The sequence below is a fragment of the Podarcis liolepis genome (genome assembly GCF_965112155.1).
Source record: "Podarcis liolepis genome assembly, chromosome: 7".
Lineage (NCBI taxonomy): Eukaryota > Metazoa > Chordata > Lepidosauria > Squamata > Lacertidae > Podarcis > Podarcis liolepis.
Genome location: NC_139561.1, coordinates 9,811,433 through 9,834,434, shown reverse-complemented (window position 1 = coordinate 9,834,434; position 23,002 = coordinate 9,811,433). Strand labels below are relative to the sequence as shown.

General features: G+C 47.4%; 1 protein-coding gene across 1 annotated transcript in view; it reads right to left on the bottom strand.

The window, feature by feature from the left end:
- The window catches only part of PTPN11 (protein tyrosine phosphatase non-receptor type 11), a 31,718-nt gene extending 9,997 nt beyond the window's left edge, over positions 1-21,721 (bottom strand). Inside the window, exons 1-12 of the mRNA XM_083511418.1 lie at positions 21,491-21,721; positions 14,061-14,183; positions 12,643-12,837; positions 10,032-10,224; positions 8,583-8,699; positions 7,578-7,691; positions 5,889-5,985; positions 4,332-4,411; positions 2,959-3,117; positions 2,540-2,671; positions 1,251-1,405; positions 869-936 (exon numbers count right to left, since the gene is read on the bottom strand). Of these exons, the coding sequence (XP_083367544.1) occupies positions 869-936; positions 1,251-1,405; positions 2,540-2,671; positions 2,959-3,117; positions 4,332-4,411; positions 5,889-5,985; positions 7,578-7,691; positions 8,583-8,699; positions 10,032-10,224; positions 12,643-12,837; positions 14,061-14,183; positions 21,491-21,504 (1,447 nt within the window). The 5' untranslated portion in view covers positions 21,505-21,721. The remainder of the gene's footprint in view (positions 1-868; positions 937-1,250; positions 1,406-2,539; positions 2,672-2,958; positions 3,118-4,331; positions 4,412-5,888; positions 5,986-7,577; positions 7,692-8,582; positions 8,700-10,031; positions 10,225-12,642; positions 12,838-14,060; positions 14,184-21,490) is intronic.
- Between the last annotated feature and the right edge of the window lie 1,281 nt (positions 21,722-23,002).

Sequence of the window (23,002 nt, the reverse complement as noted above, 5' to 3'; positions counted from 1 at the left end):
CGAAAGCGCCTCTCCAATGAAGTGAAGCCAGGAGAGCAAGAGGGATCGATCCCTGTTGCTCTCCTGGCTTCAGCGAGCGCAATGCACAGCTCAGGAGGCTTCGGGTGGCTATCCCTGAAGCCAGGAGAGCAAGAGGGATCGATGCGCACCGATCCGTTTTACTCTCCTGGCTTCAGCGAAAGCTGCGCAGCCTGCATTCGCTCCATAAGACGCACACAGATTTCCCCTTACAGTGGTACCTCGGGTTACATACACTTCAGGTTACATACGCTTCAGGTTACAGATTCCGCTAACCCAGAAATAGTACCTCAGGTTAAGAACTTTGCTTCAGGGTGAGAACAGAAATCATGCTCCGGTGGCGCGGCAGCAGCAGGAGGCCCCATTAGCTAAAGTGGTGCTTCAGGTTAAGAACAGTTTCAGGTTAAGAACGGACCTCCGGAACGAATTAAGTACTAAACCCAAGGTACCACTGTACTTTTTAGGAGGGGAAAGGTGCGTCTTATAGAGCGAAAAATACGGTAAGTGGAACTGCGAAGAATCTGGACAATGGAGGATTCAGGGCAGATAAAAGGAAGTCCTTTCTTATGCAGGGCATGGTTAATCTCTGGAACTCAGTCCCACAGAAGGCAGTGATGGCCACTAACTTGAACGGCTTCCAAAGAGGATAGGAGAAATTCATGGAGGAGAAGGGCTATTGGTGGCTACCAGCCATGCTGGCTGTGCTCTGCCTTCGTGACCCATCAGCCCTTGCCTCCAGAAAGCCCATGCTCCCATCTCCCTCAGCATCATACAGCTGTGTTGGCTGGGACTGATGGAAATTGTAACCCACCAGGTAGGCAAAGGCTGACACAACAGCAGTGGGACTCACCTTTCTCTCTGATTATGTCAATGAGAATATCTATCACAATGAATGTTCCGGTCCGGCCGATTCCAGCACTAGGAAGGAGGGGGAAAGAGGGGAAAAACGCAGACACACAACTTATATTTGTGCTTCTTCTGGCTTTGAAAAATGTTGTGCTGAAGATCAAAGGCATAGCCCAGGGGTCAGCAACCTTTTTCAGCCGTGGGCCGGTCCACCATCTCTCAGACCTTATGGTGGGCCAGACTATATTTTGAGGGGGGAAATGAACGAATTCCCATGCCCCACAAGTAACCCAGAGATGCATTTTAAATAAAAGGACACATGCTACTCATGTAAAAACACGGGCCTTAGGTTGCCTACCCCTGGCAGAGCCCAAGCATCACGGTACCTGCAATGGACCACGACTGGGCCAGCATCTGAGATGTTTTCTTGCTTGTGATGAACCTCTTCTAAGAAATCTAGAACTCCTCCAGGATCACTGGGGACTCCATGGTCAGGCCAGGTTCTGAAGTGATACTGCCAGACTGTTCGTTCGGTGTTGCCCTGGAGAGATGGCAGCCAAATATCTTTTCCTGCCTTTTAAGGAGCACTTTGGGGGTGGGGAAGGGTGCGCCACTGGAGATGAGGAGGAGTCATCTCAACAGCAGCACCCCAGTTACAGAAGAAGCCCCTCCCTCAGGAGATCAGACTGCCCACCCCCCAACATTATATGCACTCCTGGCAAACCAAGACCTTTTTTCAGAGGAGAGATTCAAGACAGATAAAACAAAGTCCTTCTTCACACATTGCATGGACTACGGAACTCACTCCAAGAAGCAGCAATGGCTGAAACTTGGAGGCTTTAAAAGAAAATTGGACCAATTCATGGAGAAGAGGGCTCTCAATGGAGACTAGCCCCGATGGCTATGCTCGGCCTCCATGTTTGCTGAAGGAGCATCTTCACCCCCATCGTTCAGCCTGGACACTGAGGTCCAGCTCCAAAGGCCTTCTGGCGGTTCCCACACTGTGAGAAGTGAGATTACAGGGAACCAGGCAGAGGGCCTTCTCGGTAGTGGCACCCGCCCTGTGGAACGCCCTCCCATCAGATGTCAAAGAAATAAACAACTACCTGACATTTAGAGGACATCTGAAGGCAGCCCTGTTCAGGGAAGTTTTTAATGTGTGACACGGATAGTGCCGAGGGTGGATTTTACAAAGCCCTGAACAACTTAGCTCCAGGGCACCTCAGGGACTGCCTTATATTCCAGTTCAATCACGGAGATCACCTTCAGGAGAACTGTTGATCGTTCCCCAAGTTGGCGAGGCTTCTTTGACAACAACAGTGCATTTTATGCCATTGGCCCAGTTCTGTGGAACTCCCTGCCAATGGAGATTCAGCAAGCGCTTCGTGGTTCAACTTTTAAACAACTGCTAAAAACCTTTCTATTCTGCCAGGCCTTTTCAGGCAGTTAAGGATTTCCAACCGTTAGCTGACTTCTGATTTTATCATTTTTATATGGTTTGGGTTTTTGTACAATTGGTACAAACTGCTCTGATTTATTTTTTTAATGATTAGCCGTATGTAAACAAACATATATGGGACAGAAGCGGGCTCTTCTTTAGGTCTGGCTGCTACCACATTTGAAGAATACGAGCCAGAGACTGGCCAGAGCTAAAGAAATAACTTCACGGACTTACCTGCCCAACCTTTGAAAGCTTGAGTTCCCGTAACGTGTAATCATGAGCCGCACTCTCTTTGACATTTCGGACGCGCATCACACCGTATTCTTTTAGGGCATGTTCATCTGGCCAGTATTTTACGCACTTGCTCTGGAAAACAAGACAGGGTGGTGGTGGGCTGCTGGTTTCGTCAATGTCAGCCAACTAAAATTCTCCGTATGTATTGGGCTACAACTCCCATCATCCCCAGACAGAGAGGCCATATGATGTGGAGGCTGATGGAAGTAAATCAAATCCACCCTGAGACGAAAGCTCATACCAATAATAAACTTACTTGGTCTCTAAGGTGCTACTGGAAGGATTTTTTAAATTTTGTTTTGATATGCTCAGAGGCTAATCAGCATTGCAAGATCCCCTGAGAGCCGTGGGCTCCTTACCTTTCCCCTCTCGACTTCTTTCGTCGTCATAACAATCACGCGCGAGTTCTCCTGGAACACCATCCTCCAGAAGTCGTTGACGGTGTTCTGCAAGCAGCCTTGGGTGGCAATGTAGCTTTTCTTCGGCTTTGCATTGTTGCACTTGGTTTCAAACTCCGGCTGCAAAATAAGAATAATAATTAAGTTATTGAAATACTATACAGTGGTACCTTGGGTTACATATGCTTCAGGTTACATACGCTTCAGGTTACATACGCTTCAGGTTACAGACTCCGCTAACCCAGAAATAGTGCTTCAGGTTACGAACTTTGCTTCAGGATGAAAACATAAATCGTGCTCCAGCAGCACGGCGGCAGCAGGAGGCCCCATTAGCTAAAGTGGTGCTTCAGATTAAGAACAGTTTCAGGTTAAGAACGGACCTCCGGAACGAATTAAGTACTTAACCTGAGGTACAACTGTATTGTCACTTGTACAACTTGTATACAGTGAGATTGCACACTGTTATAAGCCGCTTGTCACCTAAAGGGTCGACAAGAAACTTACAGTGAAAAATATATATACAGGCATGAATACATTATTTCATAGAAAATTGGGGGGGGGGGGTCATATAACACGGGCATGTCCAACAAGTCGATCGCGATCTTCTGGTCGATTGTGTTGCATCCATGGACTTAGTCTCCCCTAAGAAAAGCTCAACAACTTTTGCTCCCCCCCCCCAAAGCTCACAAGTTTGCCTGGCAATGACAATGGGTAGATCGCAGACAGCGTTTCAATACAGTGAGCAGATCACAGTCTCTTGGGAGTTGATCCCCCACCTGTAGCAGTCCAGTCTAAAGAGAAGACTCCCTGGAAAAGACTCTGATATTGGGAAAGATGGAGGGCACAAGGAGAAGGGGATGACAGAGGACGAGGTGGTTGGACAGTGTTCTCAAAGCTACTAACATTAGTTTGACCAAGCTGCAGGAGGCAGTGGAAGACAGGCGTACCTGGCATGCTCTGGTCCATGGGGTCACGAAGAGTCGGACACGACTAAACAACAAAATTTTAACTTATCCCAGGATTGGCCCTCCCCTACCCACACCAGACAGGTAATAATGTTGTTGTTGTTGTTTAGTTGTTTAGTCATGTCCGACTCTTCGTGACCCCATGGACCAGAGCATGCCAGGCACTCCTGTCTTCCACTGCCTCCCGCAGTTTCGTCAAACTCATGTTGGCAGCTTCGAGAACACTGTCTAACCAACAGGTAATAATGGGGTCCACTAACTATCTGGTAGGGGATGCTCCTCCAGACTCACCCCTCCCCTCAACAGTAAAGATTAAGTCTGCAAGTCTCCCAGAGGCGGGGGGGGGGGGTCCCCCACCAAGACCCTTACCATGATAATATTGGCATTTATGTAATCAGAAACAGGCTCATTCGGATCACCATCATGAAGGACAACTCTGGTATGGTCAACTGGAAGGAGGGAAGGGGAAAACAAAGACAAACCTTATTAAACAGCTACAACCAGCAATTGCGAAGTCAGATATTATTTGTCCACTGCTACCCTGCTGGTTGCCTCGGGCGAACCACAGTTGTGCCCGGGCAACCAGGGAAAAAAGCATCACAGAAGTTTATCCTCTGTGTTAGAGACAACGTGAGCTGGAAATTTCTCTCCAGGCAAAATGAGCTAATTACACGCCAGATTTCGTGCTAAGTTGAAAACCAGCCTTACCTGTCATGGCTGGCTGAGGTTAGGTGGAATGGGAAAGCAGACTGGAGGAGAAACTGCATCATTTCTTTTCAATTTCTCCTTCCTCCTCCTACCTGCCTTCCCATCCCTACTCTGAACCAGCCTGTGATGGCCAAATGGCCACACACATCCCTCCCAAAGTTACACTAGCCAGAACTTTGTTAGTATGAGTCAACCGTCAGTGGTCTTGTAAGATAGCAAAAGCTTTCTGGGAAATGATTGATAATGAATTGAAGAAAATGTTTAAAATAACTTTTATTAAAAAACCAGAAGCTTTTCTTTTAGGGATAATCGGTTCAGAGTTACCTAAAGACCAAAAAACAAACAAACCACACTACCCCTGTTTATGTATGCTACTACCGCAGCCGGGATCATTTATGCTCAGAGATGGAAAGAAGATTCTGCGCCAACCAAGGAGGAGTGACAGGCTCAATTAATGGACTATGCAGAAATGGCAAAACTTTAGGGAGCAATAAGAAACCAGGAGAACCAAAAAGCTTTATCAAAGACTGGGGAAAATTTGTGGATTATCTGAAATGTTTTTGTACACATATGTTCATTAGCAGGATTAACTTAAAACCAAGCAGTTGAAATTCATGTTAAAGGAAAACCAGGGAGTAATTAATAATTGGCATAATGAAGGAAATGCAGTGTTACGAATTTTAGAAATATAAGAAACCGCAAAAGGGGTGCAGGAAGTCAAAATATACATGTTTATTGGGGAAATATTGGATTTGTATCTTTGTAAAACTTCTTAAAAAAACTGGGGGGGGGGGAATATTTTCTTTAAAATATTTATGAGTCAACAGTCTAACAGTTTGGCCTCGTCAGCAGTCTGGCCACAGCATTCTGGACCAGTTGAAGTTTCCACATACTTTTCAAAGGAATGTTTGAACATTGCTCGGCTCAAACTTCCATTAACTCCAGTCAGCATGGCCAATGGCCAGGGATGGTGGGAGTTGAGAGCCCCAGCCACATCAGGAGGGAACCAGGCTGAAGAGGGCCTGCCAACGGCTCTCCAGAGTGGCATGGAAAGGGGCCTCTCCTGCTAGCAGAGACCCTTTTAACTGGAAGCGTCAGAAAAGAAGGCTGCACATTCTCACCAACAGATGTGAAAGCTCAAAGGTTAACCGGGTGAATCTTACTGGCCAGGAATCTCGGCTTTGAGGAAGAGGCAAGGACAGAGCATTCAGTACTCACAGGGCAAAATATTCTTGTATCTGTTCTTGTTCTTGTTCTCCTGCCGCTGCCCCTCTTTACGGCTGTAGAGGAGTTTGCATTCTTGCTGCTGGAGAGTCTGAACAAAGAACAAGGAGGATTCAACGAATCGTGCAAAGTGTTTACCGCCTCCTCCACCAGCACCAGCCCCGAATTTCACCAGCATGTGCCCACCCCCACCCATCGTGGGCCAACGACACAAAGGCAAGTGCCAAAGAAAGATGCCACTATGAATATCCCTGCGGGGATAAGGGTGGACCCTGCCTTGTAAGCAGCAGCTGGATAACCATGGCCATGAACCGACGCTAAGCATTTTATAGAATTCCATGGATTCAGCCGCCCTGAGAACATTTCTGCCTAAAGGGTGGGATAAAAAGGTAAAGGGGACCCCTGTCCATTAGGTCCAGTCGTGGCCGACTCTGGGGTTGCGGCGCTCATCTCGCTTTATTGGCCGAGGGAGCCGGCGTACAGCTTCTGGGTCATGTGGCCAGCATGACTAAGCCGCTTCTGGAGAACCAGAGCAGCTTACGGAAACGCCGTTTACCTTCCCGCCAGAGTGGTACCTATTTATCTACTTGCACTTTGACGTGCTTTCAAACTGCTAGGTTGGCAGGAGCAGGGACCGAGGAACGGGAGCTCGCCCCATCGCAGGGATTTGAACCGCCAACCTTCTGATCGGCAAGCCCTAGGCTCTGTGGTTTAGACCACATGTCCCCTGGTTTGCCTCCTGAACCAGGTTTAAAAACAAGGTCCTTTTTCGGTCACAGAAAACCAAAATGCTTAGTGGGTCTCTCAAGCTGGGCAATAGCCACTGAGTCCTTAGGAAGAAGAACCCCAGAGAAATCCATCGGTGCCATGGCTCCCTCTAGTGGTGCTGCAGCGATGCTATGGAAAGCTCTTACCTTTCCACCCACAAACCAGCAACCTCACCCAGAGGCAAAGAAAGCATTGGGAGGCAAAGTTCCTTCCTCAGAAGTGCCTAAACTCTAAGAGCAACTCACAACCATTGTTCCGAGTTGCACTGAAAGACTGAACATGCACAAGAAACAAACTGCAGCCCAAGCGACGAGCTGGTAAGTTCAAATCAATACAGTGGTGCCTCGCAAGACGAAAAGAATCCGTTCTGTGATTCTCTTCGTCTAGCGGTTTTTTTGTCTTGCAAAGCAAGCCCACTGACGGATTAGCGCTATTAGCGCTATTAGCGGCTTATCTGCTGATCAGATCAGCTGATAAGCGGCTTAGCGGCTTAGAAAAAGGGGGGGAGGGAAAAAAACCCGCAGGAACTCGCAAGGCATTGTCGTCTTGCGAAGCAAGCCCATAGGAGATTCGTTTTGCGAAGCACCTCCAAAACGGAAAACTCTTTCGTCTAGCGAGTTTTCCGTCTTGCGAGGCATTCGTCTTGCGGGGCACCACTGTAGTCAGAAATCCCAGATGCACGCAAAACAGCTCCACACCCGCCACACTTTTAGTTAAGAAGAGTCAATGGCTAGATCAGGCCAATGGCACTTCTAGTCTAGCATCCTCTTCTCACGGTGGCCAACCGGTTGCCCCAATGGAAAACCCTCAAGCAAGATTCAAGCAGAACAGCCCTCTCCCCTCCTGTGGTTTCCAGCAACGTGCATTCGGAAGCACTTACTGACTCCGACAGTGGAGGCAGAGGACCCCACTTACCTCGAATTCTTCCCAGAAGCCTTGTTTAACTTTGTCGGTGGTCTCTGCCAGCTTGCTCAGTTCTTTGACACGGCTCTCAATCTCTGCCGCATTGATGCGGGTGGTGTTGAGGGGCTGTGGAGGAAGAAAGAGAGGCACGTGAGCATAGACGTTTTTGTGTATAGGCACCATCCAGGGGAGGGACACGGGTGGCGCTGTGGGTTAAACCACAGAGCCTAGGACTTGCCGATCAGAAGGATCGGTGGTTCGAATCCCCGTGACGGGGTGAGCTCCCGTTGCTCAGTCCCAGCTCCTGCCAACCTAGCAGTTCGAAAGCACATCAAAGTGCAAGTAGATAAATAGGTACCACTCCGGCGGGAAGCATTTCTGTGCGCTGCTCTGGTTTGCCAGAAGCGGCTTAGTCATGCTGGCCACATGACCTGGAAACTGTACACCGGCTCCCTCGGCCAATAAACCGAGATGAGCACTGCAACCCCAGGGTCGTCCACGACTGGACCTAATGGTCAGGGGTCCCTTTACCTTTACTTTACCATCCCTGGGACAGAGCTCCCATGTAAGATCCATTCATACTGTATGGAAAATGTTCATGCGCTCCAAATGATGCACCTATTTCCAAGAGTTTGGATTCAAGACCCATTCATCCAGTTTGGGGGCTGTAAGCAAAGTTGGGGGGGGCATGGTGGCACCTGGCCCTTGCATTGACTTCCAAAGCGGTGATATTTATAGCCCTTTAGAAGAGCATGTTCTATGAATGTAAAAAAACTAAGTTTCAACTGATACTGTGCTCTGATAGGAGCCAGCCATCAAACGCCAGGGATCTGGGAACTTCTGCATGCAAAGCAATGCCCTGCCAAGGATTTGAAGCCTGGAGAGGGAAGGGATCCACACGGAAGGGCTCACTCTGCAAACAAGAGCACACAGGCACACGCACACACCAGGGCCGTTGCAGAGGACTGGCGCCCATCCCTCTCCAAAATGCTCATTACCGGGAGTTTTTCTTCTCACCTGCTTCAGTTGAAGGACAGTCCCCAGGGTTTCCACCATCGGGTTCTTCTTGTAATGCTCCACAAGGTCTGTCAAGGAATCAAATCTCTCCCCTCCACCAACGTCATACTTCATATCCTTGGAAGGAAAGGAGAAGAGACAGGCGCTAGTTAGCTATGCACGCGGGTGCCCTGTATTTGCATAATTTATTCTAGGCCAGTCACTTTTAGAAATTATTTTCCATCTATCAAGAAAATCAATTCAGGCTGCATAAATCTGCATATGACTAAAACCCCAGCCTCAGCACACACCAAAAAGCACATTTTTTGTTCTTTAAAGATGCAGTCTTAGGAGGAGGATTTCTCTTTCTCTTTCCTTTTATCTTCATTATTCTTTCTTTCTTTCTCTTTTGTTTTCCTTGGTCTCCTCTGCTCTAGGTCTTTATTGGGATTATACAGACACAAAGGTGATGGATGGTCAGTGAAGGACACTGGGTGAAAGATCTCCCAGGGAGGGAGGCTCAGAGAAGAACGAAAAACTCCCAGGTGAGAGCTGCGAGGGTCCACCATTTCTGTGTGAGACAAGAACGAAGAGCTACCTTCGAGAGAGGACTCTGCATTTTCTTTTCTTTAGCTGTTTTTATTTAGATTAGCTTGTTTTTGATTGTCTTGTATTACCAAAAAAAAAAAACTTTAATAAAAAATGGGGGGGGGGGGGGAGATACAGTAAAAAAATCCTCCACTACAGTCAAACCTCGGTTGTCAAACATAATCCATTCTGGAAGACCGTTCGACTTCCAAAACATTCAACAACCGAGGTGCGGCTTTCCAGTTGGCTGCAAGAGCTTCTTGCATTCAAACAGAAGCCGTGTCGGACGTTCAGGTTCTGAAAAACGTTCGAAAACCGGTACACTTACTTCTGGGTTTTTGGCGTTCAGGAGCCGAAATGTTCCAAAGCAGAGGCATTCAGGAACCAAGATTTGACTGCAATTAGATGCAGAGAGGGAGGCGGGTGGCGCTGTGGGTTAAACCACAGAACCTAGGACTTGCCAAGAAGGCCAGCGGTTTGAAGCCCTGCGGGTGAGCTCCCGTTGCTCGGTCCCTGCTCCTGCCAACCTAGCAGTTCGAAAGCACGCCAGTGCAAGTAGATAAATAGGTACCACTCCGGCAGGAAGGTAAACGGCGTTTCCGTGAGCTGCTCTGGTTCGCCAGAAGCCGCATAGTCCTGCTGGCCACATGACCCGGAAGCTGTATGCCGGCTCCCTTGGCCAATAAAGCGAGATGAGTGCCGCAACCCCAGAGCCGGCCACAACTGGACCTAATGGTCAGGGGTCCCTTTACCTTTACCTAGATGCAGAGAACCAGAATGCAAACTTTCCACCTACATTAAAGCACACCCAGAAATTGCTGCAGCAATTTCCTCCTCCAGGCTTACAGCTTCTTTGCCTCACCCACATCCTCATTCCTTTACCTGGCACCGGATCATGACATGCGTCACTTTGGACTTCCCATCGTTGCTCTCTCCTTTATCGTCCCCCGTCCGAACGGAAAGGACAAAGTCTCCCGGGTGGCTCTGGCTCTCGCGGACAAGAAAACTCCCATGTTTCCCTTTTTCTGTCAACAGCTTCTCCGCTTCTTTTCCAGAAAGATGCCCATGAAACCACCTTTGGAAAGGCAGCAAAATGAGGTGAGTCGCATCGGGCCAACACACTAGTTGCCTGCACTCAGCCAGTGGGATAGAAAAGCTAGGAGCCAAATGGCTTCCAGGACCTGAGTTGTGGGCGCCAAAACAGAATGTCTAGTCGCCACCGGGGGGGGGGGGGAGAGATGCAATTCACATAAGTGACACAGTTTTAGCAGAAATTGTTAATGCATGCTTAATTTGGTGTTTACAATAAAAATATTGGTACCACAGTTCAGTTTTCAAAACACTCTGTTCTTTACTGTTAAACTCCTTAATATATTGTCTATCCTTCACATATACTTTGAAGCTTCAGTAATCCTTGAGCGTCGGCCAGGCACTAAAAAATGGCACCCAGACTTTTGGAGGTGCTCGCAAATGGAGAATCTTTAGGTGCAAAATGCGCCTGGCGCCCTGTTAATTTTGAACCCTGCGCTCAGCAACTGTTCCACAAACAGGTGTGATGTAGGGGTCAATGCAGAAGTGCCAAAATTTATGCACAAGCCTCTTAAATATACATTTATTTTTAAAAAGTGGTCGCTGAAACTGGAAGGCACACTTCACTCTTACGTAACACTTCTGCCCAGAGTCCTGCACCAGTTGCCAATTTGTTACCAGGCCAAGTTCAATGTGTTGTTATTAATATACAAAACCATTAACAACTTGGGACCCATTTACGTGCCAGATGGACTTACTCCACATAGGCCCACTACACTGCTTCAGTCTGCAGAACTGGCCCTGGTACAGGTGCCACATAATACAGTGGTACCTCGCAAGACGAATGCCTCGCAAGACAAAAAAACTCGCTAAACGAAAGGGTTTTTTGTTTTTTGAGCTGCTTCGCAAGACGATTTTCCCTATGGGCTTGCTTCGCAAGACGGAAACGTCTTGCAAGTTTGTTTCCTTTTTCTTAACACCGTTAATACAGTTGCGACTTGACTTCGAGGAACAACTCATAGAACGCGGTGTGGTAGCATTTTTTGAGGTTTTTAAAGACTTTGGTGATTTTTGAAGCTTTTCCAAAACTTTCCCGACACCGTGCTTCGCAAGACGAAAAAAATCGCAAGACGACAAAACTCGCGGAACGAATTAATTTCGTCTTGCGAGGCGCCACTGTACTCACTCTGCATTCGTAAGAAAGCAATCTTTTAGTGTGTTGGCACCTACACTTTGGAACTCCCTGCCTGTTGACATCAGGCAGCCACCTTTGCTGTACTGTACTCCTTTCAGCGCCTGCCAGAAACATTTTTTGCCAAGCCTATTCACATACATGTAATGCGGACACTTGTTTTAATCAGTTTTCTGTTTATCATTGATTTTATTTTTTAAAATGCTTTAAAAAGTTGACTTTAACTGTATTTACTGATAATTTTATTTTATTTTCCTTCTTGCAAATCAAGCAGTACACAAATTTTAGGAAACAGCTAAATCACAGGAAGCCCGCAGGTTACGTTCCGGATACTGTGCCTAAAGCCAAAATCATGTATTGTCAAAACACACAGGGTTCGATGGCAGATGGAATTACAAAGTCTTTTTCCCCAGGCACCCATCCTCTCTTTAAAAAAAAATATTTATTTGTTTGCCAAGCGTGTAAAGCTGAATGTACACAAGTTAAATGTGTGTAAGTTGCGGGCTTACTGTATAGCCAAAAATATTTTAAAGGACATAAAAGCAAAGTGAAAAGGCAGTGCATAAGCAGGGTGAGCTACCGCCTGCACTGCAGAGCCACCACTGCAGGTGGCCAACGGGTGGTCCTGCAGTGTCAAACTCAGGAGGGATCAGGTGACCCAAGAGGGCAAGAGGGTCTCTCCTAGCCCTGTACAGCTGCTGACCAGCTTGGTTCACCAGTAGGCCTGACTCGGGGGGAAGCCAGGCCTGCTTGCACCTAGACCATTAATGCTAACACTGGCCACACCCAGAATTTGCAGGGGCTACCTTGACGCCAGGGGCGTACAATGTGGGGGGCAGAGGGGGCAATCCACCCCACTCTGGGGGTGGATACAAGATGGCCCCTGCCTCCCCCCAGCTGCAGAGTGGCCAAGGGCACGCAGCGTCTGTACAGGCTGCCTCTTGCATGGCGACTGTACGGGCTGCCGAACATGTACACTCCGTATGGGATGCTGCACATGCGCAGTCCGTGTAGGATGCCGCTTGTGTGGCAGCCTGTATGGTCGCTGTGCAAGCAGCAGCCCGTACGGAGTGCGCATGTGCAGCATCCCGTACAGAGTGCGCACACACAGGATGCCGCAAATGCGCACTCTGTACAGGCTGCCCCGCCCCAGGTGCTGGAGAGGGTTCCTCCGCCACTGCTTGACGCCACCACCATCGTCATGCCCTATCAGCAGGAAATCATCCTGTTTGGTGCCCAGCTGCCTCCTCGCCCAACTCCCGGCTTTCTCACCTTTCAGACGTGGGGTCAGCACAGTTGAGCGGATACTTCAGCTCGATCACGTCGCCGTTCTTCTCCTTGAGCTGCCCGTGATGTTCCATGTAATACTGCACCAGCTCTGCCAAGGTGGCGAACTTCTCCCCTCCGTAGAGGTCGTAGTAGTCGCCTGTATTCTGGATCTTGATGTGGGTGACTGCTCCATTCCGCCTGGTCGAGACAGCAAGAAAGCCGACTTACAAGAATGCATATATGATCACATGGAGCTGCCTTGTATCAAGTCAGACCCAACTGTCCCCGTCAGGGCCGGCCTTGGATATGGGCAAAGAGGCCGCTTGGGGCACCAAGCTGAGCTCCGTGCCTGTGTTTTCTGCTTTTATTTTTAAATGTACTGCCTGCAGTGAGCGAGAGCGACAAAAAGCAAGTGTCTTTAACCTTCTCCCAAGGTTCTACAAGTTTTTTGGGTTCTAACGACAAAGATTATTCTCCTGCAATTAGCGTTCAAGTATGTTCATAGGGACACGGGTGGCGCTGTGGGTTAAACCACAGAGCCTAGGGCTTGCCGATCAGAAGGTTGGCGGTTCAAATCCCTGTGACGGGGTGAGCACCCGTTGCTCGGTCCCTGCTCCTGCCAACCTAGCAGTTCAAAAGCACGTCAAAGTGCAAGTAGATAAATAGGTACCACTCCGGCGGGAAGGTAAACAGTGTCTCCGTGCGCTGCTCTGGTTCGCCAGAAGCGGCTTAGTCATGCTGGCCACATGGCCCAGAAGCTGTACGCCGGCTCCCACGGTCAATAAAGCGAGATGAGCGGCGCAACCCCAGAGTCAGCCACAACTGGACCTAATGGTCAGGGGTCCCTTTACCTTTATGTTCATAGAATGAAAACAAAAATTGTAGAATTGAAAGGGACCTCGAGGGTCATCAAGTCCGACCCCCTGCAATGCAGGAATCCAGCTAAAGAATCCCTGACAAGGTGGCCATCTGACCTCTGATTTAAAATCTCCAAGAGTCCACAACTTTCCAAGGGAGTCTGTTCCACTGTTTAACTGTTCTTGCTGTCAGAAAGTCATTCCTGATGTTTAGTCGGATGCTGATGGGAAGGGGAATCCAGCCACACTGGGAAGGCTGCAGGTTTCCCACCGCTTATCTAAATTATCTGATTGGCAGTGGGTCTCAAAGGCCTCTGAACTCAGGCCAGGCTCCCTCCTCCCGCTTCGCTGCCCTCTTCAGAAACTGGGCTTCTCAACCTCCAAAGGGAGAAAGGAAAGGGGTTGCTGGTTCACCACGCAATGAAACTATGGCTATATTTGCATACATATACTCTAGGCCAATCACCTGATTAAAGAGGTCTTAGTAAGGTTGTCAAATGGAGATTGAATGGGACTGACCCTAGGATCTCCTGCATGCAAAACTCTCTCTCATAATTGACTCACCGAACTGAAAGGGTGAAGTCCCCAGGGTTGCTCTTGCTGGGCCGGGCCAGAAAGCTGCCATCTACTCCTCGTGTCAGCAGGAGGTTCTCTGCCTCCACTCCGGTAATATTTGGGTGAAACCATCTAAAAAGAGAAAGAATGGTGGGGAGTGACATAAATAGAAAGGAATGTAAGCTCTTTTTATATGCAGTAACAGCAGCAAGAATATTATTGCCCCAAAAATGGAAGCAAGAAGAGTTACCGACGATTGAAGAATGGAGGATGAAGTTAATGGACTGTGCAGAATTAGATAAACTAACAGGAAGGATTCGAAACCGGCGAGACCAGAAATTCACGGAAGACTGGAGTAAATTTACGGACTATTAGAAAAGTAATTGTGAAGAACTGATGACATTTGTAGGGTTGCAAGAAGTTTTGTGAGGAGTATTATTAGAAGTATTGTAAAAATGGATAAGGGGGAGGATGATTTGTTAAGAGATGTAAAGGCAATATAAAGTTAAGAAATGCATAAGAAGTGGTTAAAACGGTGGATCATTAGAGGTGCTGATGGAAGTCCAAAAAGATTGTATAATTGATAAGTTTTGTGGTACATTTTATAATTTATATGTTAAAATTAATAAAAAATACCATTAAAAAAATGAGAGAGAAAGAATGGGGTCCCCCCCCCCGCAGGAACAAAAAAGCCATGTTTTAACAATCTAAGTCATTAGCAAAACTGAACAAATCCTCATACTACTAGTCCTCTTAAAACAAAAACATATTCTTTACACATTGAATATGCTTGTGGCCCATCTGGTTCAATATTGTCTACACTGACCGGCAGCAGTGCTCCAGCATTCCAGACCAGAGCCTTCCCAAGCCCTACCTGAGATGCCAGGGATTGAACCCAGGTGCTTCTAAATGCAAAGCATTGTGCTGCCACTGCAGCACGGCCCTTCCTTTACATTTGTGTCATCTATGGCGCGCTGAAGGGACGCGGGTGGCGCTGTGGGTTAAACCACAGATCCTAGGACTTGCCGATCAGAAGGTCAGCGGTTCGATTCCCCGCCACGGGGTGAGTTCCCATTGCTCGGTCCCTGCTCCTGCCAACCTAGCAGTTCGAAGTAGATAAATAGGTACCGCTCCGGCGGGAAGGTAAACAGCATTTCCGTGCGCTGCTCTGGTTCGCCAGAAGCAGCTTAGTCATGCTGGCCACATGACCCGGAAGCTGTACGCCGGCTCCCTCGGCCAATAAAGCGAGATAAGCGCCGCAACCCCAGAGTCGGCCACAACTGGACCTAATGGTCAGGGTTCCCTTTACCTTTACCTATGGCGCGCTGATAACCTGAAAGGAAAGAGAACCAGCCCACCTGCCATTTACAGATGCAGGTAGCACCTGATCGCCACAGGCGAGCAGCTGTTTGCATGCCTGAGTAAAGTAAATGCAATGGCAAGACTATGCAGGGCAAAATCTCCCTTCTCTCTCTCTAAGTTATAAGACTTTCATTTGTGGGAGAAGCCCCATGAAAAGGTTTTGCATTGCCAACCGAGACTTCAAACAGAGTAAGACAAACCAACAGGGAAGGTACAACCTCATGCTTCACAAATGCAGCCGTGAAAGCTGATGGGGAATCCACTCCTGCCTTTAGAAGGTTCAGCTCCAAAGGATTCCTCTGAAGCGTTGAGCTGGCAGACTTCGCAAAGACTCAACGCCATCCCAGCCTGGGAATACCTTGCAAGTGCCCTCCATATATCCTCTTGGTCTTAGCCACCCACAACCATCCTTTCCCGTGACTAATATAGCACCTTGCCAGCGAAGGCCTCCACGCAAACAGCACCTTTCACCCAGCGTTTGCCGCCTATGCTGTCAGTGCTGTCTGACTTATTTTTAGAAATACGGCTAACTTGAGCCAACATTTTGGCTTAGGCTGCACTTCCCACCCTGGGGCAAAGACTCAAGATTCCTGAAAAGCCTAATGAGTTATTATCATTGGTAATTAAGATATTTATATACTGCCACCATTGTGCAGTGCTTAGAGCAGGCTTTCTCAACCTCAGCCCTCCAGATGTTTTGAGACTACAGTTCCCATCATCCCTGACCACTGGTCCTGCTAGCTAGGGATCATTTGTAGGCCAAAAACATCTGGAGGGATGAGGTTGAGGAAGCCTAGTTTAGAGTAACAGAACAAAGCGCCAGGTCCCTGCCCTGATGAACTTGCAATCTAGATTTAGACTTTGGGGATGGGGGAGGCCAGCAAGAACCCTGTTTAAAAAAAATATACTACCAAGAAATTCATGCAAATCGAATCGCACAGGGAACTCTACACTAGCTAGTTTCCTGCTTGGCAGGGGGTTGGACTCGATGGCCCTTGTGGTCTCTTCCAACTCTATGATTCTATGATTCTAGCTATGTGTGCTCCCCGGTTCTTCTCTCTTCCTTTCTACCCCACTTGTCTTGGGCTTCCACCAGTTCAGTGGAATTGCTTCAGATTTAAAACCAAACCACGGTTTCTCTGATTTTTGAACCAGCACCATCGGGGCACGCGGGGGGTGGGTGGTAATGACTTGTAAGTGCATGCCAAACCAGGATCTGAAGCCACAGCCCCTGAAGTTGGCTTGCAGTCCTTTGGGCCAAGGTGTGGTTTAGCATTAATCTAAATTGTCAATCCATGGTTTGAAATGTTGGCTGATATTTGGAATAGGATCCAGGGATCTTTGACAGTGGGTCTTGGACTTTTCATGATGAAAAGAAATGAATGATTCTGAGACACCGTGCCTTGAAGCAAATAACAGAAAGCGGAGAAGACAGATGTTAGCATGGATTGAATGATTTAAACACGCCTCTTTTTTATGTGACTGGCAGATGTAAAATCGGAAGTTTTGTTTTTGTATCTTTCTCAAATGTTTATTTTTCCTTTGTCTTTTAAAGCTTCTTTTCTTTCTCTTTCCTCTCTTCTTATTATCCATTTCCTTCTTTATTTTCTTCTTTCTTTAGAGTCCTATGTCTGTGGCCTTTATTAAGGTTCTAATTTGTATACTCTTGGGGGAGGCAGATAGCTGATGGAGGGCCCTGGATGAGAGACAGGAAAATGACGGCCTCCCAGGGTGAGAGGCTGGGAGGAGAAAGGAAAGAGTTCAGGTAAGAACTTCTGTGGGTGGTAAGGGCTAAGAATTTCTTTTAAGAGAAGACTTTTTGTATTTTTTGTACCTGCTATTTTACTGTTTTATTGGGGGAGATAATAAAAACCTCATTAAAAAAAGGATCCAGGGATCCTCATGGAACAAAGAGCGAAACTATTCAAGCCACGTGGACCACAAACCATAGCTTGGAATCAATCATTGTTATTTGTTTGTTTGTTAATTTATTTATAGCATTTCTATCCCACCCTTTACAGGATGCAGGTGGCACTGTGGGTTAAACCACAGAGCCTAGGACTTGCTGACCAGAAGGTCAGCGGTTCGAATCCCCGCGATGGGGGGAGCTCCCGTTGCTCAGTCCTTGCTCCTGCCAACCTAGCAGTTCGAAAGCACCTCAAAGTGCAAGTAGATAAATAGGTACCACTCCTGCGGGAAGGTAAACGGCATTTCCATGCGCTACTCTGGTTCGCCAGAAGCGGCTTAGTCATGCTGGCCACATGACCTGGAAGCTGTACGGCGGCTCCCTCGGCCAATAAAGGGAGATGAGCGCCGCAACCCCAGTGTCAGGCACGACTGGACCTAATGATCAGGGGTCTCCTTTACCTTTTTATCACACCCTTTGGGCAGAAACGTTCTCAGGGCGGCTTTCAAAAATCAAGTGTAAACCATGGGTAGAACAAACTCTGGTTGGAAATTACCGGTAATCTGAACTGGTCAAAACCACATTTCATAAAACCTCACCAGACGTTCCTTGATGACAAAAAGGAACCAGCAACAGCAGGCAAGCTTCAGCTTGCCCATCACAACCAATCTACCAATGCTCAGCATCAGTCTTTGCCAACCTAGACTACAACTCCCACCAGGCTGATGGGAGGGCACCAAGTTGGCAAAGGCTTCTCTATATGAACCACTGAACATGCACCTCGGAAATTCCCCATCATCCTCTGTGGCCTTCAAGACTTCTGATAGACAAATGTTCTTCAGCAGGCAAGTTGATGCAAAATGGGGCTCCACTGCAGGTGGAACATGACCACTCAAGACTAAGTGAGTCTTTGGCTTCTTCAGGAAGGGAGGAGGCTAGAGCTGTGAGGGGCAGGGGGCAGCTTGAAAATCACTTCTCACCATTCCCCACACTGCCCATTCTTTTTCAATACCTCTTTTCCTCTGACCTTCTACCACCCACCATCACAGCCCACCAGCAACATTTTTCCATTTCACAGATTATGAAATGCAAGCTAACAGCACCTGGCAAAATCTTAATGGCTGCCACAGAATTTTGTGGGGGTTTGGCTGTGGGATTTAAAGGAGCCATTTTGAAAACCTGAAGCAGAGACCATAAAAAGCCCCAGACTCAACCCATCTAATGGAACCCAGAGGAAGAATGGGAGTTCCGGCAGTCACTGGCCGAGGTGGCTGCTCTATTTGTAACTTTTGTCCCGAGGCTATCTGGGGCTCCAGGTATATTTGGCTCAAAGTGGGAAGCGGCATTTTGTCAATGGCCAAAAATAGAAGGATTTGGGGGTGTATCAAGTCAGCCGTAGGCCAACAAGTTATGCCAAGTGGTTCCGGAAATGTGATCGGAACAACAGCACTCAGACGTCAGGCACTCATTTAAGGCTGATATACCACCCTGATTCTAGGGTCTGAGGGGGGCTATGCCATTTTACAAATACAGAGAAGAAGAAAATGGTGATGGGCCTGCAGGAAGCATTTTTTTTGAAATTATTTGCTAATGTAATCCAATGTATGACAGGTTATACCTCACCTATAATGGGGAATATAAGGAAATATAAAGGGCTCTTATCAATAAAACAAAATCAGGAATTAAAAATGAATATGCTTGGCAATGCTGGAGTAGAACTGGTATTTAAAAGGAACTGAGATAGCATCCAATCAAAAAATGTGACCAGGAGGGTATGGAATACAAAACTGACAAATTTTAGTATTGGGAGGTGTTTGAAACGAGCCAGACATCAGGCACATTTTGCACCTGGCTTTCAACCACTTGCGACCAAAATGCCTGGGCGCTGTTCTCATTTGTCCATAAGACTTTAATGGCAGCCCTGAAAGATCAGACCAAAGCTGTTTCTGGTCCATCAAGCTACTTCTCAGAGTTGGCAGAAAGATGACCACAAGACAAGGCAGGGCATAAGCACTCTCTGTTGTCCCCCAACAACTGACATTCAGGACAGACTGCCTCTGAACCTGGAGATTTCACACAGCCATCACTAAAATAATGTGAGGAGAAAGTGTTTATCCAGCTCTCATAACATGAGAACTTAGGGCTGTCCAATGAGGTCAAAAGTACCGTAGGTGCTTCTTCATACATCACATAGTCAAAACTATGAAATTCATTACAAGATGTAGTGATGGCTACCAACTTGTATGGCTTTAAAAAGGGTACAGTGGTACCTCGGGTTAAGTACTTAATTCGTTCCGGAGGTCTGTTCTTAACCTGAAACTGTTCTCAACCTGAAGCACCACTTTAGCTAATGGGGCCTCCTGCTGCCGCCAGAGCCTGATTTCTGTTCTTATCCTGAAGCAAAGTTCTTAACCTGAAGCACTATTTCTGGGTTAGTGGAGTGTGTAACCTGAAGCGTATGTAACCTGAAGCGTATGTAACCCGAGGTTACATACCTCGGGTATCTGAAGGGTATCTGTGTATCTGAAGAAGTGTGCATGCACACGAAAGCTCATACCAAGAACTAACTTAGTTGGTCTTTAAGGTGCTACTGGAAGGATTTTTTTATTTTGACTATGGCAGACCAACACGGCTACCTATTTGTAACTTAGAGAATAAGGATATCAAAGAACAGTCATATTAGCTATGTTCTAATTCCACTGTAGGAGGCAGAATGCCTCTGAACACTAGTTGCTGAGAATCACAAGCTGGGAGGATGCTGTTGCACTCAGGCTGTCCAGAAACATCTGGCTGGCCACTGCGAGAACAGGATATCTTTGTTACAGTAGGCAACATTCCAGCAATACAAAAGTCTGAGTTTTCAACACTCCAATAACAGGCAAGCGAGGGGCACAATGACAGTTCAATGACACATTCCAAATTGTTCAAGGCATCTAGCTGCCCATTATGAGTACTGTAGGATGCTAGACTAGGTGAGCTTTTGCAGGGTTCTTCTTCGGTTCTTAATTTGCCTAAAATCCCCTTCTATAGCTAGTGGTCACCACCCCATCTGGCAGTGGGAAATTTTATTAAGACATTTCCACCCTACCTTTTAGGGCTTCTGGGAAATATTTAAAACACCGAAAACACCCAGCACAACAATACAGCAAGAAACAGATTCATAGTTTAAAATTCCACAAATTAGTAATGCATTGCACGAAGAAGGATCAAAAACAAAACAGCCAACCACATTACCAAAACAAGAGAGCAAAGAACAGCCATAGACATTTAAAGTGGATAGCCACATCTTGCAGTGAGGAGCTTTTTTGTGAAGAGGCAGGGCAGATCTGCACCATGCCTTTAAAGCACATCCAACACACATTTAAAACACATGACTTTCCCCAAAGAATCATGGGAACTGTAGTTTGCTAAGAGGGAAACTTTTGGTGTATGGTGTAGTAGAGACAGGTGAAGTGATAAGAGCACACTGAATTATGCAAAAGATGAGAGAGGATGTAGATTCCCAAAGCCGCCTTTCCTTGGAACATGGGTTGCTTGGCTGCCCGTGAACCTTTAAGCCTTGTAAAGCCCCTGGCTTATATGTTCTGGGAACATCGGTGTTCCTGGCCTCCAAAGTCCCCTCCCTCCCCTACACACAGTCCAGCACAGTCCCCACAAATCTCTGCAGCGAGTCAAGGCTTGGCCAAAGGATCTGGCTGCCGACCCACATCCAGCACACATTCAGAGCAAGCACACCATGACTTCCCCCGCCCCCAGAAGGAATCCTGGGAGCTGCAAGTCCAAAGACACAGAGAGAGCTACAATTCCCAGCACCCTGGGCAACCCACAGATCCCAGGACTCTCTCATGGGCTTTAAATGTGGCGTTGCATGTGCTTTTAAATGCATGGTGTGGAGAGGCAGAGTACGAGCTCGCTCTCTTCGCCACGCTTGACCTGGGGGCTGTCTTAATTGCAGGGGGAAGGAGCCCCTCTGCTTCTCCGCCCCCGCCCCCGTATAGCCTGTCCTGCGGCAAAGGAAAGGCCGCCCCGCACCTCACCCCACCCCATTAAGGACCTGAGGGATTGGGGCTACCCCCACCTGTCCCCATGGCAACAGCAGTGGGGAGGGGCCAAGCCCCCTTCCCCCACAGGAAGAGCGGAGGGGCGGGGCCTGCCGTTCCTCCCCGCTCACCTCCTCGAGGTCATCTTTCCGTCTCCGGCTTTCTCACATGGGGCCCCTTCGCCTCACGGGGAGCCCGGCCCGGGAGGTGGGGAGCAGAAACCAACCCGGGCCCGGCCGCATTCAGGGCCTGGGAGGGAGAGCCACACAGAGCAAAGCGTCGCAGCCACTAGCGCGTCACACGCCCGCGACGCGGCGGCGGCGGCAGGTCCCGCCCACAGGGGAGGAAAAGGGACGCCTCCTAGAATGACCATAGAGACAGCCGAGGGCAGAGAGGCACGCAGTGCCTCGAATTCTGGTATTCATTGGGAAGCAGCCGCTCTTGGCGGAAAGCTCTAGACAGCAGCATTTCTATGGTTGGCACCCTTTCCATACTTGCATGTTTATTTTCTCCTAAATAAAAAAATTCCTTCCAGTAGCACCTTAAAGACCAACTAAGTTAGTTCTTGGTATGAGCTTTCGTGTGCATGCACACTTCTTGTGTGCATGCACACGAAAGCTCATACCAAGAACTAACTTAGTTGGTCTTTAAGGTGCTACTGGAAGGAATTTTTTTATTTTGACTATGGCAGACCAACACGGCTACCTATTTTCTCCTAGTTTGCAAATCCTGGTGGTTCGGTTACCAGCGCCTAATGTGAATGATTTCCAGGCTTTATTTGCATGCGTGAAAGCTGTAGCAGAATTGCTGCAGCCCGTGCTTTTTGCAATTTGGCTTCACTGCTTGAACTTGTCCTTACACCTATATATGACTCTAGATTCAGGTTGGTAGCTGTGTTGGTCTGACGCAGTCGAAATAAATAAAAAAAACTAAAAAATCGTCCAGTAGCACCTTAGAGGCCAACTAAGTTTGTTCTGGGTATAAGCTTTCGTGTGCATGTGTATCTGAAGAAGTGTGCATGCGCACGAAAGCTTATACTGTACTGTACCCAGAACAAACTTAGTCTCTAAGGTGCTACTGGACAATTTTTTAGTTTTTTTATTTATTTTGACTATATCTGACTAACTTCCTAACTTCATATATCTGATAAAATCTACTCTCGATCATGAATACTCAGGCCAATAATAAGTGTATGAGTCTTTAATGTACTATTTTACAATGTAGGATATGACTATAGTATAAAATGTATTTTAATAAGTTAGATTTATTATATATATATTCCATAATTTACAAAAATAATATTCATCCATATATCTTCCAGTAATGAACAAAACACAGCCAGCTTTCAACATTCAGAGAACTGCCAATTTTATTACATTTACTCCCCACCTTTCTTCCATCACAAAACCCAAAGCAGTGGTGCTCAAGCCGTCAACTATCCAAAGCACCAAACAAAAGCTCTCAGACCACACTCTCAGACCAAAAATTTTGTTATTTATATTGCGTTATGATAAAAGAAGGAAACGTATCATAAAGCATGTTTTATGACAGATGGCTCCTTTTGTAATATTTTGTAATGCTGAATAGGAAAACAGCAAAGACTCTTGTGGAACCCTGAAAACAACCAAGCGTGTTGTAGTACA